At 43.2% G+C, this 20,579-nt stretch overlaps 1 protein-coding gene across 3 annotated transcripts; it reads right to left on the bottom strand.

The window, feature by feature from the left end:
* Positions 1-165: 165 nt before the first annotated feature.
* On the bottom strand, positions 166-20,440 carry tasor2 (transcription activation suppressor family member 2). Of its 3 annotated transcripts, XM_056599514.1 has the most exons (23): positions 19,919-20,440; positions 19,648-19,821; positions 19,108-19,253; positions 18,604-18,699; positions 18,428-18,500; positions 17,836-17,927; positions 17,293-17,430; positions 16,901-17,040; positions 16,784-16,800; positions 16,560-16,659; positions 16,356-16,450; positions 16,135-16,238; positions 15,934-16,006; positions 15,773-15,844; positions 13,704-15,584; positions 12,525-13,203; positions 11,863-12,397; positions 7,265-11,755; positions 4,993-5,121; positions 4,734-4,887; positions 4,546-4,651; positions 1,734-1,915; positions 166-910 (listed from the first exon to the last, which is right to left on the bottom strand). In XM_056599514.1, the coding sequence occupies exons 2-23, from the start codon at positions 19,682-19,684 to the stop codon at positions 792-794; spliced, it is 9,459 nt and encodes a 3,152-aa protein (XP_056455489.1). In that variant the 5' UTR covers positions 19,685-19,821; positions 19,919-20,440; the 3' UTR covers positions 166-791. The 3 variants fall into 3 exon arrangements, with proteins under 3 accessions (XP_056455489.1, XP_056455488.1, XP_056455487.1); XM_056599513.1 differs by having other exon boundaries at positions 19,648-20,440; XM_056599512.1 differs by lacking the exons at positions 19,648-19,821; positions 19,919-20,440 and adding an exon at positions 19,408-19,639.
* Between the last annotated feature and the right edge of the window lie 139 nt (positions 20,441-20,579).

Raw genomic sequence — 20,579 nt, 5'->3', positions numbered from 1 at the left:
CTGATCATCGCCCTGACCCCCGTCCTAATCCCCGTCCTACCAGGACCTAATCCCCGTCCTGGTCCTCATCCTACCCCCAGCCTGATCCCCGTCCTACCTTGCCCTGATCCCTGACCTACCCCAGGACTGATCCCCGTCCTGGTCCTACCCCCAGTTTGACCCCCGTCCTACCTGCTGATACCAGACACAAACCCAGGCTGGAGCTAGTGGTAGGCAGCGCTGTGTGACGTGACCCAATATAACTGGCGTCTTTGGCTTAGTAGCGTTTGGTTACAATTCTGGAACAGAATAAAGCAGCATGTCCCTCGTACACCAGGCCGCTGTGGTCTTCTTTCTTGCTAGAAGAATGAGCTTCTTTAATACATAACTCAACCTAGTGGCCTATGCTATGGCCAGGTTTATTCTTTGTACCTCAAACCCACCTGAAGCAGCTAACAGCTCTGAGAACCTGAACCAATGACATCACTAAAGTAGCTTCGTTGAGGATTCAGTTGAAGATATAAAATCGAAACGCAGCCATTTTATTTTATACATTTGATTTGTTCGTCGTAAAACTTTAATCATACAAAAATGAAAAAATATACCTCCTCCTAGAAGCTGTAGTTCTAGCAGTAGGGTGCTAGTTGATGTATTAACTGGAACCCTAACCCTACATATAACCCTATATCTAGGATGATAGTAGGTAGAATTAGTAACAGTGAGGTATTGAAGTTTATGTACATAATTTAAACACGTCAGTCTACGAAAATTCCTTTACATGTACCTTGTTGACATAGCCACCACTCTGAGTCTTAAATACTGGTACTTGGAGAAAAGTTTTCACGTTCAATTACATTCAGCAGAGTGTTAATATTCATGGTTAAAATTCCATGTCTTTCAAAGGATCTGTCCTCCGTTGGATTAGTTATATCTGTGAACGGAGAGAAAATGTTCATGTTATGATAGAACATTGGCAGGATAGCGATTGACTCTGAGAAGGTTCTGAGTTAAAACCACCAACTCTACTTTCCACCTGTAGACAACTTTTAGCAGGAGGCCTGTTCCTTAATAAAATGCATCAAATTGTATTTTTAAACTGTCTTTGAATTTAAAAATGTCCCTAAATGACGAAAGTAGTGGAAGCTACGGAAGAGGATTAGGGGCACATCTGATTCTTATTTGGGAGTTCTGAATCTGATCCTGAGTTTATAATCAGAATTCTGATTTTAATCTCAGAATTCTGACTAAACTCAGAACTCAAAACAATACTTGTGTGATTATCTTTTTGGAGTTCAGATTATCATCTCAGAATACTGACTTTAAACCCAGTACTCAAGTTCAAATTGACATGTGGCCCTAACCCTCTGAGAGGGGAATGGAACCGGATCTCTGTGGTCATGTGAGTGAAGGACACCACCTCAACGGTGGTGTCCTTCACTCACATCCTCAAATCTTTTCAACGTTTAAAGTGGCTGCAGAAGGATGTGCACGCCTTTAGGTTTAATTTAAAGACAACATTTACGAAGGTTCATAAAACCAAATGGCACTGACAATCGCTAGGTTAAACCATTCCCCAAACAAAGATAGCTAGGATAAGGTGCTACATAATGCCAAGTATTATTTTTAAATACAAGGATGTACAACATACAATAAGTGTGTATCTTAAGTGCCAGGAAGACGATGATTCAATCATTCATCATTCTGAAAGGGCAGAAAGGGTAAAAGAATGACCACATGACAACCTTCCCACTTACCGGTTACAAACACGGGGTACCGGGCGGTGATGTTCTGGACCTGAAGCTGCATCAGACACTTGAGATAGCGGGGGTGGGGTCTGCAGGTCTGGTCACACTCGTGGTATGGCAGCACCTCCACTATTCCAGTTTCCTGGCTGCTCTTCATCAGGTTCTTCTTATCCATCATCTCTGCATTGAACCTGGGGAAGGGTGGAGGATATACAACTCATGTCCAATGTTCTCTGCATCTCTTATTGGAATTTTTAAAATTTAAAAAAAAAATTCTAAAACACTTCATATCAGACTCTTAAAACTAAAAAAGAGATGATCGTAAACATTTTTTCCCTCCCAATACCGATTCCTAAACTTGAGTAGCGGCCGATACCAAGTATATACCGATACAGCATCTAGCATTGTAACTACTAATAGCAGTTGTTCTTGTTGAAGGGTTCTCTATCGATGACGGCCATGTTTAGAAGGTTCACGTTCTGTTGAGGGTTAGCTTAACCGATAAAATCCCCTTATGCGTTCGCTTAGCTCAGGAGATAGAGCAGTTGTCTTGTAACTGAATGCTAGTTCGATCCCCAGCTCCTCCTGAGCTGGGGAGTGTTCATGTGTCCCTGAGCACGACACATAACCCTAACTGCTCCTGACGAGCTGGCTGTCGCCTTGCATGGTTGACTCTGCCATCGGTGTGTCAATGTGTGTATTAACCGATGTAAGTCACTTTGGATAAAAGCGTCTGCTAAATGCCCCAATTGTAATTTAAATTGTTGACAGAACAGATAATTTACCTTTACAATCTATAATTACAATAAAAAATTGGTTTTCTTGTAGATTAGCATGAGCATCAATGTTTTTCTGACTTGGTAGCTAGAACGCACGTCGGTCGGAGACGACGCGTTTCCCATTCCGACTTTTTCCACCTCAGTCCGTTAACGAACGCAGCTTAAAGGAGACATATTATAGTGTTTTCCCAACAAGTAAACAGTATTTGTGCTCCAGAAAACATGTTTTTGAAGCGGTTTGCTGGAAATAGCTTTTAGGAAAAGAAATCTCGCCTACCGCTATTCCCCTCTGTTTAAGTCCCTTCAGAATGCGCTGTTACAGTTGTCTGTAGCTTTAATGCAAATGAGCTGCTGCCCATTGACCAATGAGCTGTCAGACTGAACAACGGCATGGAGGAGAAGGGATTGTTGACGTTTGCGGACTCCTGGAGCTCTAAATCTATATCATATACTATAATAATAATAATATTATGTATGGGTATTTATATAATATGTCTAATACCACGGCCAAAAGCTATGTGCGCCTCGGATTATATTATGAACAGTGCTGGGAACGTTACTTTAAAAAAGTAATTGGTTATAGTTACTCACTACTTGTTCCAAAAAGTAACAGTTAGTAACTGAATTAGTCTATAATAAAAGTAACTAGTTACCAGGGAAAGTAACTATTTGCGTTACTGTAAAAAAATAAAGTTGCTATATGTCAAAGAATTTAGATTTTTCTGAGCAGTTTTTACTTGGCCTTAATGTGTTAAATGGTTGAACTGCCCATTCAAGGCCATGATATACTTCCAACTGAATTTTTTATTTGCTTGGTTGCAAAGGCTGTGGAACATCTGCCGAATACTACAGAAAATGTCAACTTTTCATCGGATTGCTCCGGACTCGCCATTTCTGCTGCTTCATTGAATCTGGTTGGTGTGTGCGTGTGCATGTGTGTGGCGCACGTGTCCTGGCTTGTGTGTAAAAACACTGGCTCCGACTGGCTAGCATGAAACATGACTCTGCCTTAGCCAATCATAATAGCTTATCTCGTTGTTAACCCATCCGGTCTCCTCACTAGCAGTTTGTGTTTGGAGCCAGAGGTGCGTTCGGATTACGCAGTTTATTCAATCAATTCATGGTAACATACCGCATTTAACGTACAGTAACGGTAACAGTGTTGTAACGACGGAAACAGTAATTAGTTCGGTTACCCCGTTACTGAAAAAATAACGCCGTTACCGTTATTACAAACGCTGATTATGAATCATAAAGACTGTCTGACGTCTCTGGTACTTCCACAACAAGTAAGGAGTAAGGAGGAGAAAGGGATTGTTCTCCGGGAGCTGAGCTACCGGACTTGCCGCCGTGCTCCCCGCGCCGGAGCTGCCGCCGAGACCTACCCCCACCGGACCTGCCAGCTTCGGCGGCCGCCGATGTGTCGGCGGCAGTCCGGCAGCTCCGGCGGGGGGAGCTCGGTGGCAGTCCGGCAGAGAAAGGGATTGTATTCCCGGAGCTGAGCTGCCGCCGAGTTCCCCCCGCCGGAGCTGCTCGTCCGCTGATCCACAAAATCTTAGCAATGCTCTGATTGGAGGGGAGTGGGGAAGTGGGAGGTAATATTCAAGTGTGCCCCCTTCCTACGTAGGAGGGTCGCCGAAACTGACCAACATGTACAGACTTTTTTCAAAGTTTGACACCATAGTGTTTGTGATGTTCTTGACTTGTGTAGTTAATTGGCAAGTCATGTGATTGTATCGGATCGGCGCATTGACTTGTGTACTCGCAATACCATTTTGAGCAGTACTTGAGGATTTTCCGATAGTGGTAACGTATCGGAAAAATTCTACTACAATCTGACATGTTCTGTAAACTTGATTTCTTACAACAGAATTGACACACTGAGTAGAATCACTACTTGCTCAACAGTACCAACCTTTGATTAACAATAAATGATGAGGAATTTACCATATCGAAGAAAATAAACAAAAACTGTGTGCCAAATAGGGCAACAGAATAAATGAAGAAAGAAGAATGTTTTAAAGTGTACTTTCACAGCCTACCTTGAATTCTCTTTTAGCCTGCGAATGTCTCTGTAATGCAGTATCCATTTCCACTTCCCGTTTCTGCTCAGCTCTTGCAAAAAGTCCAACAATGCCTTCATTTGGCCTTCAGACAGAAAGTCAGGATTGTAATTGATATTCATAACAGGACCAATGGTAGAAGGCAGTATTTAGAGAAGCGGTCTTACCAAAGCTGAGGCAATCCAGTGAGGCTCCTTCCAACATGATGAACCCTCCCTTCTTGAAGATGTCTTGATGGGTCAGGTTTCCAATGTCCTTTGGATGGTCGATCCCAGCAAACAGCACATTTGCGGATTTCTTCAGTTGCAGCAGATGGGGGACCTATGAAAACAATGTATACACATGATACTTGAATAGACATTAGGTTAATAAAATATTGACCATTAATGTAGCGATGCCCTCTTGTTTTACAAGCAGATTGCTTACCTTAATTATGTGCTCTGCGATGTCTTCGTTCTTTAGAATGATGAGGAGCAACGATGAGGAGGAACTTTGCTTACTCAGGAGGAAGTGGTATGGTTGTTCCTCAGTATGGCCAGCACCTTCCAATTGTGCCTTTAAAAAACACAATTGTCATGTATATCTAGACATTTACTTCGTAAGGTAATACATCGCACTAAAACACCTTTACAGGGAACTGGCTTGAGTGTTGGTATTTACACTGTGGAAACACAAGTAAAAAGTACAGAAGAGTATCATGGGCCACTATTTTTATTGAGCCCTATATATTATATATTTTCACCATAAACAGTTGCTTGTTTTTGGGTGGTTTACCAAAGTTTCAAATAAATCATTGTTAACCATTGGGCATCTACTGTCAGATCTTTTACTGCATTGATAATTACATGTTAACAGGCAAATTTGAAGATGTTCCCCTTTTTTCATTTCAGAAATCGTAACATCAGATTTTGTTGATATATATGCAGGGGTTAATCTAAACCAGGAAAGAGGGGCGCTGCGCCTCCTTGTTTCAACCCAGCGCCTCCTTGTCGAAAATTTTAAATTACTTAAAATCTCCCGGAATGGAGAGCGAGCGAGCAAGACCGCGCACAGGAGACAGACGTGCTCCTAACCGCGTTCGCATCTGTGTAGCGAGCGCGCAGCACAACAGAGAGGGATCTAGAAACTGTGCATGAGGCAGTGTGCACGTGAGCCTCAGGCTCCTCCTGATTGGCCTGGATCGGTAAGTCAACCAATCAGTTTACAGTGTAGGCGGGCTTTTATCTCTTCTCCCGAACCAAATGTATCAGTTCAGTGAATCTGAGAGTGTCTGAGAAGAAAGAAAATATAGCGTTTGGTGACTTAGTTTAGTGTTTTTAAAATGTCGTGCCGCGGGGTGAAGAAAAGCAAGGATTGTCTTGCAAATTTTCAAAAGCTCCGCACCGCGGAAGGGGGGGGGAACCCAGTGGTGTAGTCTACGTGATACGCAGGTATACGCCGTATACCCACTAGGAACGCACCAGGATTTGCGTATACCCACTTAAAAATGTGCACGGATACGTATATCAATCGTCTTGTGACAGATCTTTCACTTCTGTGTTTATTTTTCGCAAATACCGATTGGGTATAACTGCAATAAAATACTTTAAGCAGGGGAAATTATCTCCTACATTCACCATTCATAAAATTCCCCCTGCGCGCTCTGCCCTGTCTCTGTTGCGAAGCTGCCCATGCGTCTCTTCACGTTAGTTGGCGGGCCGAGCCCCTCCTTCTCGCGTGTGTGTGCGTGCGCATGCGCGCATGTGTGTCTGTCTGTGTGTGTGTGTGTGTGTGTGTGTCCAGTCCTCCCATATTAATGTGTAAACCACATAATAAGTAGTCAACAGAAGACAATGTTTTAATCCCACTTTATATCTCCTTGTTACTTTTAGATGAGAACCCCTGGCCAGCCTTTCAGACTGGGTGTCAGGCTAGGGAATTTAAAAACAGGCATCCTTGGTTAGAGTGGAGGGGAAAAGAGTTAGGTAAATGTCAGCCAACATACAGTTGGTATACACAATTGAAATTCATAATGTTAATCACTATGCAAATGAGAGTATAGCTAATTCATGGTCATTTTTAAGGTGCAGTAATTTCACACTTTTACACAATTCAATTACTGTATGGTATGTTAGATAACAACAGTAAGAGCTCAAATTAGAGCAATTGAAAGAGTGAAACATTAGAGCAATTGAAAGAGTGAAACATTAGTCTCCTGTCATCTCCTTCTCATGCACTGGTTAGCCATGGTTGTAAAGAGTTCATTAAATTATTTTGAGTAGATTTTGTCCTTGTTTAGCATGTGCCACCTATTGCTACTATAGATATACAAAGGACAACTCGTCATTTTTGTGTTGTATTTGTTCATACTGTTATTAAAACGGATAAACCTACTCAGCTTTCCATGATTGCTCATAATCGTTATACTCTTAAATCAGTGGGTTGTAGACCCCTGCGTTAGTGATTGTGGTGCGACACCCCATAAGCGCCACACGCGTACACGTACCGGTGGGGCGGGATTGTACGAGGCTGGGAGGGAATCATCACAGTATACCCACTACAATAAAATAGACTACACCACTGGGAACCCCCCCTTCCACACCTTCCCCCCCGCTCGGTCGCTTTGCTCCCTCGCCATTGATGTTTTCCCCCTTGTGAATTTTTTCTAGAAAAACCCCTGTATATGGGTCAATCATAGTATTTTTAGTAAAGGACTCACCTTGGTGTCCTTAAAGAAGGCATCCTCTGACGTCGTCAATATGAAGAACTTGAACTTCATATTAGAAGACTTCCTCACAACCATATTCAGACCTTGGTTCATGCCGCCAAACATCTCGCTTCTCATTTTCTTGATCGGGCCGGAACACTCTCTCAATGCTCCGTCCGTTTCTGTCAGGTAACTCTTCCCTGCACAGACATTGTCCATCATGGTGCGGTACGACCTGGCGCTGACTGCCTCAATGTCGCACAGCGCACCGTTAGCCTCTGTGCTGCCTCTTCTAGAAGAGGGATTTTTTCTCTTTTTTCCCATGGGTTCCTCCAGACCACTCTCTGGCATGTCCTCGTCCATGGACCGGTCAATGATGGATGGCGATCGGTCAGAACTAGGGTGAGAATTCATGGACCTGTGGTTTGGATTCTTGCCCGGTCCTCTCTTATTGCCATAAAGAAGCTTTTTCATTTCCTCTGAGAAGATCAGAAAGTCCTGTTCTATTGAAAATTGCGTGAGGTCAGAATTCATGCATTTTTCAGTGATATTCCCAAAAGAGTTTGACACAGTCTTTGTAAACCTATAATTAGTATATTTGAAGGAGCTTGATGAGGGATCTGTGTAATTGAAGGATGATGGACCAAGTCCTTTCTCAACTGGACAGTCTTGGAATGGATCTTGGCAGCTGGAGGAACTGAGATTTTCACCTTCACCGGACTGCATGGAAACACTGGATGGGACAGTTCTGCTTGGTTTCAAATGGCCCCGTTCTTCCACATGATGAAAGGCATCAATATCATTAGTCTGTTTCGGGACACATTCACCAACACCAAGTACTGAAACCCTATCAGCCCTTGAGCAAATCTCTTGCTCGTTCTCATGTTGGTCGCCCTTAGATGTGTGATTTGAAATGTCTTTTCGGTTGTCCGATAGTTTGTCAATCAGTGGGGTGGGTAGGACAGGGATTAGAGACTGATTATCATCAGAAGTTTTGGAAAGAGATTGGTTATCCATGTATTTTACTCTGTAGATGTGTGCAGGTCGAACCTCAGTCCTTTCAAGTCCAGTCAGGACTCGTACTGGAGCTTCACAAATCTCCTGAATGATGTTCATTTTCTTCGGGGGACAAGGAACAATATCAGAAAACCTGCTCCTTTTCCTTTTTACAAGCGATTTTTTGGCAGGTGTTATACCTACATTAACAAGTCTTGTTCCATCATTTAGATTGTCCATATTCATTGATTCGCTACAGAGAGCTGGGCCTTGATGTAGAGAGGGAGGGAGTTCAATGGTTTCAAGCAGTCTGTAACTCGGAGTCTGGTTGTCTTCAAGGAGATCTCTTCCAGGGTTTTGATCTCGACCCGCTTTCAATACAGGCCCAGCATCCACTTCTTTTCCCGACAAATGTGAAAGTGCAGAGCTTTTTCCGCATTCTTCCTCGGGTACGATTTTGCAGACTTTGTTAGAAATCCGAGAAGGAAACTCCTCGTATGGGTCTTCATCTACGGTTGGTGTAGGGCATCTCTCGTCAAATTCACTCGTCTCTGAGCCCAATTTGTTCTCATAATTACATTCCTTAAAAGCGGATGGTACATTTTCATCTTTCTGGACCTTTTCACTGTTATCTAGCAACATATGAAACACATTTGTGTTCATTCCCATTTCATTAGGTTCAATCGCCGTTTCCAAATGTAGGACCTGTGGGCCAGCTTCCACTTCTTGTTTTGAATCTACCCCATACTGGGGGTAATGGGATGGCTGAGGAGAAGCAGCTTTTTGAGCTGAAATGAAAGCAGTTTCTGCATCTTTTGTTCCAATCCCCTCATATGGTTCTCCAACAATGGATAGTGTGAAATAACCCACTGGACCATCCCCCATATTTGGTGGGAGGCATCGCTCGTCCTCTTCACTATCCTCTGAGCCCGATTTATGTGTAGAATCTCTGTCCTCAAAAACTGAAATTAGATTGTTCGCTATTTGGACTTTGTCCCCGTTTTCTAGCGGCGTACGGTACACATCTATGTTCAATGCCATTTCTTTGGGTTCATGAGCTAATTCCACAGGACTGTCTTGCAAAGGTAGGACCTGTGGGCCAGTGTCCACTTCTCGTTTTGAAACGTGTTTACCAATTAACGGCATTTCACTTGAATCCTGGAGCAATTTTGAAACTCCATCTTGAGGGGAATTGGATGGTTGTCGAGAAGCTGCTTTTTGAGCTAAAATGGAAGCAGCTTCAACTTCCTTTCCTACCAATTCATCATCCGGTTCTTGATGATTACAAATAACTACACTCACATCTGGCTCCACTTTAGCTTGGCGCTCAACTCCAAAACCATTCTTTATAGGTGTAGAATCGTTAATAGACATGTCCTGTGGAATCACAATTTTAACGTTTGTTTCATCCTTGGAGTCATTGTTATCATGCTTGTCAGGTAATGTTTTATCCAATTCAAGGCTCAGATTTTCTTCTGAAATGGTATCATATCCACTGGCATCATCTTGATCGTCGTCTTTAACATCACCACTTCCACCACCAGCCATTAAGATTTTCGAATTTTCACATTGCATCTGTAGCATGTCATCGCTGGCTGCATCCTTTTTACCATCACTTTCACAGGATTGTTGAACAAGTGTTGCTTGGCAGTAAACCACTGGACCATCCCACTTGGTGGGTGTCAGGCATCTCTCTTCCAGTTTACCGTCCTCTGTGCTTAATTCATGTTTAGAATCCCTGTCCTGAAAAACTGAAAGTATATTTTGCGCTGGTTGGACTTTTTCCCCGTTTTCAAGCAGCATATGGAACACATCTATGCTCATTGGCATTTCTTTGGGTTTATGAACTAATTCCACAGGACTATCTTGTAAAGGTAGGACCCTTGGGCCAGCTTCAACTGCTTGTTTTGAATCGTCTTTACCATCTAAGGGCCTTTCATTTGAATCCTGGAGCAATTTTGAAACTCCATCTTGGAGGGAATGAGATGGGTGATGAGAAGCTGCTTTTTTAGCTAAAATATAGGCAGATTCTACTTCATTTTCAACCAAGTCATCATATGAATGAGTGCAACTAACTGCACTCATATCTGTCTCTACTTTAGCTTGGCTCTTGCCTTCAATACCCTCCTGTAACGGAGTAGAATGGTTATCAGAGTTGCTCTGTTGACTCTCAATTTCACTGTCCACGTCATCCATGGAGTCATCATCATGCTCCTCAGGTATCGACTCATCCAAAGTAAGGTTAAAGTTTCCTTCTGAAATGGCATCATCCCCATCATCATAATCACCACTGCCGCCATCAGCCATGAAGGAGTCTGTATTTGCATATTGCATCCATAACATCTCATCACTGGATATCTCTTTTGTTCCATCCCCCTCATAGGGTTCTCCAACAAGGGATAGTGTGAAATAACCTGGACCATCTACCTTAGTTGGTGGGGGGCATCTCTTGTCCAATTCACGGTCCTCTGAGCCCAATTTATGTGTAGAATCAAGGAGACATTCAGAAACTGAATGTACATTTTCCTCTATTGGGACTTTCTCCCCATTTTCTAGCAGTTTACGGTACATATATATGCTCAACGGCATTTCTTTGGGTTCATCAGCTAATTCCACAGGACTGTCTTCTGAAGGTAGGACCTGTGGGCCAGCTTCCACTTCTTGTTTTGAATCGTCTTTACCAACTAAGGGCATTTCACTTGGATCTAGGACCAATTTTGAAACCCCATTTAGTGGGGAATGGGCACGCTGATGAGAAGCTGCATTTTGAGCTAAAATGGAAGCAGTTTCAACTTCCTTTCCTACTAATTTATCATCCTGTTTTTGTGGATCACAACTAACTACGCTCACATCGGAACCCCCTGGATCATCCTTGCGATCACTGACTGATATTGGTTCCAAATGATTGTCTTCCTTTGCAAAGTGAACTTGATCCCTTGCTGATTGACCGTCTTCGTTCTCGTTCCAGTTTTCATTAGAGCCAAGTGGGAGTGGGATGGATCTAACTGCGGACTGTGTCTCATCGTCTGGTAAACTTACATAAGGCACTGGTGATTTATGCCCATTTGTAGGATCTTCATAATCCATCAATGGTAAACTGTAGTCTGCATTGTTTAGATGATCTTCACCTTTTGAAACAGCCCGGTCATTTTCTTTAATACCATCCTCAGCTATGCCCTTCATGAAGTCACATGCAGAGTCCATTTCTATTGGTGGATCACCAGCCACTTCTGCATTTTCTAGATTTTCCTTTCTTTCTTCCATTTCAGAAGTTACTGGATCTATGCTTGCCTGAGCCTCTACAATAAGCTGTGGCTGAATAATTATGTTTGCTATAACTTTGCCTGAGGAGTCACACGTTTTATCCTCACTGAGAGAGTTTACAGCAGAATGTTCCAAGTTTGTGGCACTTTGCTTACTTGTGTCCGACCTCTTACTGGTGCTTTTGATAATGTTAACATCGTTGATATCATTGTTTTCAAGCTCATTTCCCAGACACTTGTAAACCTTTGGAAAAAATAAAAGTTACATTTTAGATACACCTTTAAAGCATTTGAAGCATTTTGAATTGTTCAAAATGTCTACATAATATATTCATAAATAAAGTTGCTTACCTGATCAACACGCGCAACATCAACATTTTTAGCAGCCATTGGTTGCACTTTGTCATTAGATAGGTTTGGTGCCCATGGTAATTTGGATGGCCTATAAAAAGGTTGAACCTCCAAGGCCCTATGTATGGCTTGACATTGAGCTGGGCCTTCATCTGGTCTTCCAGCATCTCTGGTAATCGCTTCAGAGGCCTCCTTGCCCTTCATCTCGTGATGAGAGACAGAGACGTCACTGCCGTCATTGACATCTTGCTTTTTAATTGACAGGTCTAAGATCTCTTCTCCTTGGTTAAGGAAGTGTTGATCTTCTTGAATGGGCTCCAAATCTTGTACGTCTAAATGTCCAATTACAACAGGGGCCGTCTCGGGTACGGTTGGCGCAGACACAATTCCATCAGACTTCTCCGGGCAATCCACCAAGTCTAGAGGACTTGAATGGATGAACCTTGGCGTCGAGCGGCTGTAGAAGAGGCCTATCCACATGTGGATAAGGAGTTGAGCTTCTTCACCACCGTCCTTTCCAGCAGAATTCCAGGCTCTGTTTAAAGTGTAGAAATGAATGAGGAAAAAACATTTGTGTTGCATAAATTTCAACAAGTATATACAAACACATACAAGTTGCTCAAATATACAACATACTTGCTTATAAAAGGTGATACACATACCCATGCAAGCCCCTGCAAACCGTTTTCTCCACAGGGTGATTCGTAAACTTGCTGTCCAGATCAAAGTCATAACTTCCTTTCCACTTCCTAGTGACTTGGAGAACTCCCTTCCTTTCAACAAAGGTGCGGGAACGCCTGAAACGTCTACTTCCAATTGCATCCCTGGTCATGTGTCCCACAGCAGCTCTGTGTTCACTTGAGCCTTCTAGAGGCCCTTTCTGGGAATGCTCTGGTATTCCAGCTGGAGAACTTGTATTAGGCATCTGCGAGGCAGAGGACCACGAGTAATCATGTTCTTGAGCTATCAAACCAATAACATCCTTGCTCCCCAAAATACCCTCTGGTGAGGGACAATTCGGAGGAAGTAAAGGACTATCAGCAGGATGCTGTAGCGTTGAAGGAAGAACCGACCGGTTATCTGGTTTGGTGCCATCATTAAGACAATTATCTACATCTGACCTTGGGTCTGGCTTTTTCATGGACAAAGGGTCGAGTTGTGGCTGTGCCTGGTTATTGCCATCGCCCAGTGCCAAATCAGCAAGTAAACTTAGAGCGTTGGATTGGCCATTGGCACTCAACAGTTCCTTGAGATTCGTCTCAACCGAGTTGCTCTTTGTAGACTCTTCGTTTTCGGGCGTTTCAGCGTCGGAAGAAGAGGGTGTAGTTAAATCCTTCCCCCCTGCAAGGTCAATGCAAAGTAATACAGTCAGCAATATCAAAGATGAATGGTCAGTGTGCAGAATTTAGTAGCCACTAGCGGCGAAGTAGATTGCAACCAAATACCCTCCTTAACCCCTCTCCCTCCAACTACTACGTTGGCCTGTAATGGACCAGTGTCAGACGGTCTTTCCGTATTGAGAAATATCAACCCTTAATTTTAATCGCACAAGCTATGCTACAGCAGTAGCATGGATATAATTCAGTTTAGCAAATTGCAATCGGTTATCTTCGTCATATCACCATGGTCACTGAACATGATGCACAGTATTCTCATTTTCATGGGATCATACACAATTAAACAAACACTTCTGAATACTACATTCCATTTCCGCCAAGTCCGTTCCACTGGATGCCACCAAATTTTACACATTAGACCTCCTTGTATTGAATTAGTGCTTTGAACTATACTTTGATATTTGAAACAGATGCTTAATCTATTAAAATTAAAAACAAACTCACATTTTCTTCTCCTTTTTTTCAGCGGTCGTTCCACCTTAGGCTTTTCTTGGATTGGTAATGGGCCCCCGTGTAGGACCTGAGCCGATTCAACCTCTAGAGGTACGAGTTGGGCCTCGGGGCTGAAGGGGACCCCCGGCTGCAAGGAAACCATGGGTCGGATTTCCTCCATCCTACCTGGCACTAACCCTGGCACTATAGGCGTTAGGCCTAATGCCTGTGCAAAAGCTATCAAAACGTCCTTGTTTCTTCCTCTGGAATCCTGGCACTCTGTATTTGACTCAGTGCTCAACGGCTCTCCGTCCATATCAGATTTGCTTTTCTTGAGTGACGGTTCAGTGCTTAGCGTTGCGTCGACTGGCAATACTGAATCGTCCAAAACCAGTTGTGTGTTTTTTTTCCTCGAAAATAATTTCTTCAACTTGAAGAGCAAGCGTTCACTGTTGTTCCTGTACTGCAGAGGTAAGGAATCATCAGCTGCACTGGATTGCACGCCGCCAGTGCTATCAGCTTCTGCAATGAGTACCATGGGCTGGACTCTCGATTCCGCTTGAGAACTGGAGGTCTCACACCGAGGAGAGCCCAACTCTGTATTGGGACACGTGTCTACTGAGTTTACAATGTTCGCGGCCAATCCTCCAGCGACAGGGTCCGTTTTTTCCAGTTGACTAGCTTCCTCAGAGGTTTCGCTCCCCGTCTCCTTAAAGTGCTGTTCGAGATCTGTGGACTCACACTCATTCTTCTGAAGCAAGCTATTCAGGGAGCCATGTGGGACAAGAGTTCTTCCACATGCAGTGAGGATCGGCCTCAAGTCCCAACGATCCGTTTTCCTTAAAAGAGAACAGGGATCATATCTTGTTGATCTTGTCGATCTCCTCGGTTTTGTTTGCTGTTTTTCATCCTCTTGCAGCTGCAAAGACCTTGGGACCTTCTTGTATTTGTAGGTCAGTTTTCCAGCCTTGCACTGAGACGTTGATAATATAGTCCACTCTGTTTCTGGAGAATCATTGTCCAATCTGCTTTGTGCCAGGTTTGTCTTCTCATCCGGACTCTCAGCTGTAGAGTTCAGAGGTTCATCTGCTGGTGGACTAGACCCTTGGAAACGTTTTCTTTTACCTTTAGGGCGACCCCTGGGTCTTCCCAAAGGTTTCCGCTGGGTCACCCCTGGAGTTGTATTCTCCAATGGGTTCTTATCAACTGAATTTGTTGTGGCCATTGGTGTATTGGAAAGTTGCTTGGATGCCACCACTGCGTCGCTCCCACGAAGACCTTCGTCCACGACTTTTGAGGTCCCCTCTGCAGAGGTAATGCTGACAACCAACTCCGCTGTGGGGTTACGTAATAACGGATCATTCAAAACGCTATTAGTCTCAGAGTCTTTCTTGTCAAGAACCCTCTGCCAGCTGCTTGAAACATCAAATGCTGTGGATCTTGTCAACAGCTCCTCTGGAACAACACTACAAATGGTCCCTGGAGCTTGTTCTACAGATGGAAGATCTTCATTGAAGACCTGTTTTTGAAGTTTGTTTCCAGCGGCCATAAGTTCGGTCACACTGTACACAGGAAGCTGAAAAGAGTGTGGGTGGCTGAGATAGGACCTTAGCCATTGCCATAACCGGTTAGTCCATTTTGGGTTGGAGAAAAGGGAAGTGACAGACTCATCATAATCCTGTGAAAGCGGGCTGATGTCCTTCGACGAGTTTTCTGCAAGGCCAGTTTGTACTAGTGCTGCATAGTTTTTAATTTGTTGCTCAAATTGTCCACGTATGTCCCCACTTGGGCCTATGGGGATTTTCTGCATTTCAGTTTCTGCGTAGTCCAATGCCGGTAGAATCTGAAGAATGTCAGAGGAAATCTGGAAATGTTCCAATTCTCCTCTGGTGTCTGTCATAAAACAGGTAATAAAGCTTTGTCAGTTAGCAATTATACATCCAGAAAATGCAGTTTGTTTATGATCTGTAGCTCTTGCTAATGTTGCTGATGGGGTGGTACAAAGCATGCATGAATCAGTTAATTGACCGGTGACTTCGGCAGCCCTTGTTTCTGTATTCATATACCAATGTTCTGCCTACCCCTCTGTATGGTTCTTGATCCTGGAAACAGAAACATGGCTTGCAGGGCCTCAGTTACGCGGGACTGGTTACCTGGAAGAAAAGGTATTTAAGTGGGACTTTGAAATGGCAAAAGAGAAGTAATGACAAGTATTAAAAGCTGTAAGACAGTCTGAACTTACCTGTACATGTAGCAAAGTTGGACGAATGTAGCAGTATCAGAAACCCACTTTCATTAAGGTGAACCGTAAGGCCCTGTCAAAAGTATTAAGGGTTAGGTTGGGGTAGGGGTAAGTTAGGTTGTTTCGGGGGTGGGGGTATGGACTCCTAAAAGCTGTCCAAAAAAAAGCTTGTATATGTTGCACACGGACACTGAGACTCACAAGATCTTTGTCCTTGAGTTCTCGGATAAGCAGGGAAAGGGAGGGGTCTTCCAGTTCTTCAGGAATAAACTCATGAACACTGCAGCAGATGCCATCCAGGCACACTAAAAGTTAGAGGAAAACAAAGTTCTCTCATTGGAATTGAAAAAAAAGAATTGAGGCTAAAAAAACATAACAGCAAAATACGAAAAATAGAAGGAACACTTTTAAAAAAAACACACCTTCCCCAGAGAAACGAGTTTCAAAGACAGCCTTTGGGGCAAACTGTCTCAAGGTAACCATGGAAACTGCTTGGTCTACTTTGACTACTGGAGGCCTTGAATTATGACACGGGGGGAAAAGATAAACAGAGAAAAATCCTTGTTACAACATTGTGAGGATTGCCCGTTTGGATGAAAAATGTCTTATGTTTTAGTTACCCTTACAGTTTTACAGGGACCACGGTCCCCGACCTGGACTTCAGCCGCACATGGAAGATCTGGGAGCTGATATGAAGCTGGCCGCTCCACATAAAGTCGTTCAATACTGCAATGACAAAAGGTCACGAGTACTGACCAACTGAGTCCCTTGTGTAGAAGGCCCCAGGTATGGCTGGATGTAGAATACATTTCTAATGACTTTCTTTGGAAACTAGCCAATTTCAACTTACCCTTTCCTTCTGTCTCCCTGAAAGGGTAAATTGGAAAGACATAACCAATGTTACAAACTTGAAATAACAAAACGTTCATGCGTACAGGATGACTATGTATGCATAGTGCTACAATACCTCTGTTCCTGAGAACTTGATATCGTTGCCTTGGTATTTGCATCGTCATATGAGAATGGCACAATGGCAAATGGACAGACGTGGCTTGGAGCTGGGTTTGTATTGCTACATTCACTGGGCAGCGCTTCGTAGAGGTAGTACTGCAAGATGAACAAAACACTCTGAACATCTACTTGACACGGCTATATACCTACACTTGGATATATAGATTGTATGTTTTTTGGTTTGATTGCGTTGTTCTGTCAACACCATCATTTCCCTCCTGGATTAATCGTGTTATTTTACCTGTAAAACATAGTTTTCCCTTCTAGATCTCAACCCTTTCTTGTATTATTTGACATCATGGGGGTGAGACACAGACTACACGTAAACCTAAGAGTGTCAGACCGTACCTGTGTTCTCTCATATGCGAGGAACGAGCTGGTGTTGGCCGATACCATAGGCAGCTCTATGGACTCATGACAGTCAAACCCAACAGACGGTGAAATACAGTTCTGAGTGTAGTTCTCTTTAACCTTGTTGCTTCTTCCCTGTGGACAAATGAAACGGAGATAAGCATTCACCTTTTCAATTGGCTTCACACTCAAATCTACACTACAACTCATCAGACTTTTAGCTTAAATGGGATGTTTAGAGGGCGCCTGCCATTGTATACGGTATGCATATTTAAATTTTAGGCCTTTTCTGACCAATCATGCAATCTCTCCCCCGATTGGAGAATCCATATTGCCTATCAATCAGAGGTGCGTGAAGTGCAACAATTATTTTATTTCAAAATCTTGTTCCCTTTTTGGGCTCTGGATTCAAGTCTTTTGAATCTTACCATAGGAATTTACTTGTTACTGCTACTATATTAATATAGCAAACAGCAATAGGGGATTCTTGCAATGTTGATCTCATGACAATAAATGAACCACATTTCCACATGACCTTACCTTTGTCAGCTTTATGATAACGATAAAACCAGATTTCCCACTATACCAGTGATCAGGAGCCAGGCAGTCGGAGTACCTTGCTATATAAACTCCTAAAAGAGAACCAAGACAATATAATTAAAAAAATATCTTGAGCTATAGTGAGGCAATAATGAAGTTTATTACTTCCCATTTGATTGAATAGAACATTACACCAAAAAATTAAGGGATTTTTCATATTACGCAATTATTGCGTAACATGATGAGTCACTTCTTATGTTGCTTCGCTTAACGTGTCTTTCAAGTTGTCCTTTTGAACAGTAGTGTAAACTCTAACTGTCATCCCAATTCTTTGTTGCACACAGAGAAGACACACCTTGCAGTGTGTCATAAAATGTGATTGGGCCACTCCTTTGAGAATAACTATGGATAACCTTGTGGAAACTAACAAACTAATTCAAAGTGGCCTACAACAAGAAAACCTGCAGTAGGAATCTGTTGGATGCTAGTTCGAGGGTGTACAGGGTTCTGAGAGCATTGCGTTCAAATTGAATAGATACATTTTGTTATCCCTGTATAATAATTCAACCTCATCATAAAAAATGATGATTACCCTTCGAAGGATCTCCAAGTGTTTTGCATGTGCTGTTCCCAGTGAGCACACCAGTTTCCCCCAGTTTGGCCGCCTTTAGAAATAAACAGACACACACAGCATAAAAAATGATTAATAATTGTACCCAGGGGTATTTTCTGCTTTAATGATCGACCAACTCGACTAGTTCCTCATACCTTGTCTATGTCATCAAATAACAAGAATCCGTATCCTTCTCTCAACTCCTCCTCAGAGTAGCCAGCCTCTCGTCGGTTGGCCCGAAACGCTTTGTACTGTCAGGGAGGAAACAATGGTGGATTAGTTCAATTATTCCATCGTTTTTTAGGTCAACAAGCACCAAGGTGGACCAGGGTGTTTTTGTTCCTTTCTCAAATGTGTTGGTATGAGTTTTTTTGAGCCTAAAGATAATAATCTGTGCCATTCATTTGTTGGGTAGAAAACAGGAAAACCAGGAAAAGCCGTTGGTAGTGGACTTTCCACCCTATCTTGCGACATGAACCGCTCTTGTCTGACTTCCTGCTTGGTTTAACTGACTAGAACGCTACGCAGATACATTTATTAAAAGACAATAAATGGTTTAGCTTGAGTAACAATAAAATTATAATTTTAATCCACCATCACATGAAATCCATGGCCATTTTCGAAGTGTAAAAAAACAAACAACCATAACAGCCACTGACCTTTTCCTGCAGTATGGAGTTATTGAACAGAAAGGCAGAGGGGTATCTGAAGGCCTCCTTGGACGCTCCATAAAGAAACGACTCCTGAAGAGGAGCCAGAACTTTCTCAAACACGACGGAACTCTTGGACACGGGGATCAACACAGCTTAAGAGAGACAGGAAATAAATCTGAGTCAATACATGAAGTCATCAAAAAGGAAGGACATATTAAGAACACACAATTTCGCCTATAAATTCAAAACTCAACTCTAGAGCCTAAAAATTTAATACAAAAAAGAACTGTCGGCTACATAGCATACATGTTGTTGTGCCGTTTCCTATGGCGTCTGAGGCTCCCCCGTACATGAGGTACACTGATAATGTCATAAGCACAAGATGTACAGTAATAATGTCGGAGAATAAAGACGATCCGACGCGTTCAGTTGGTCGCTGAAAGTGAAACGTTTTTCAACGAACCGCTTAAAGCGAAACTGGTTCTAACATTGACTACCACGTCACCAAAAGTGAAACTTATTCTGACACACGGAGAACCAGCTCACCACATTTGCTCGATAATCCACCATATGTACGGTCCATGGCTAGAAGGAGCTTTGGAAATCCACCATCAGACCTGTGATGCCGGCCTGAACCATTTCAGCTGGACCCACCCTGGATCCCAGACCGTATATGTGGAGGCCGGACCCGTTTGCGCTGTGTGACTCTACTGGACTCTACTGTTAACAAGATCGGGAAAACCAGGAAGTTAGAGCCTCGCTGTACAACATTATCCGGTCAGGTCTGAAACGTGACCCTAACCGCTCGGTGTGTCACCTCGTATCGATTAAACTGATCGGAACTGAACGCTGTTTAGTGTTTAGGCGAAGCGGCCCGGGACAGGGGGTCCATCGAGATCGAAAAAGAAACAGAAACCTATCTAGGCGAGCGCATCCATCTTGAAAGTGTAACACGGAGGTTGACGAGGAGAGAAACGAAAGCGGTTCACATCCTGGTTCTCAAGAGCGGAACCCTTGAGTCGGTGGAAAGTAAAGACACGTAGTCGCACTTTATTAAGTGTGATAGAATAAAACCATCACGTTAAAACACGTCACTGAAACATGTGCTGGACTAGGTGTGTTTGTCACGTATGTAGATTGTGAAAAGGTTTCCCCGAGGATTGGATGCGGGTAGAATGACTTGACGTTTCGTAACCGCCGCTTTAAACGTGATATTCGGACGAACTGCGACCATCTGACCGCAGTTTGGCAACGCGTATGTGCAGCGGAAAAGGGATCGTGTGTCATTGGGGTTTTTATGGTTTGATCCATATTATGCCTCGGGACACCAGCCTTCCGAGTTTCACGTCATTTCCGGTCTCGGAGCACTTATAGCGTTCCCTTTCGACTTTGTGACTAGCTGTGTTCGAAATCGTTCCCTATTCATACGGTTCATCTACGTCACGTTTTCTGGAACGCCGCCATTTGCAAGACCGATC

This window comes from Gadus chalcogrammus, chromosome 9, assembly GCF_026213295.1.
Source record: "Gadus chalcogrammus isolate NIFS_2021 chromosome 9, NIFS_Gcha_1.0, whole genome shotgun sequence".
Classification (NCBI taxonomy): Eukaryota; Metazoa; Chordata; class Actinopteri; order Gadiformes; family Gadidae; genus Gadus; species Gadus chalcogrammus.
The sequence above is the reverse complement of the archived record's forward strand: the minus strand, read 5'-3'. Positions and strand labels throughout refer to the sequence as shown.

What these genes read in the sequence shown, in the direction of transcription:
- tasor2 (XM_056599512.1), bottom strand. Translation starts at nt 19,474, where the DNA reads ATGACATTATCAGTGTACCTCATGTACGGGGGAGCCTCAGACGCCATA. An exon ending in ACTCCATACTGCAGGAAAAG is followed by an intron (nt 18,700 to 19,107) that starts GTCAGTGGCTGT and finishes CCTCCCTGACAG; the next exon opens with TACAAAGCGTTTCGGGCCAA. An exon ending in AGGCTAAAAGAGAATTCAAG is followed by an intron (nt 1,916 to 4,545) that starts GTAGGCTGTGAA and finishes ACCCTTCCCCAG; the next exon opens with GTTCAATGCAGAGATGATGG.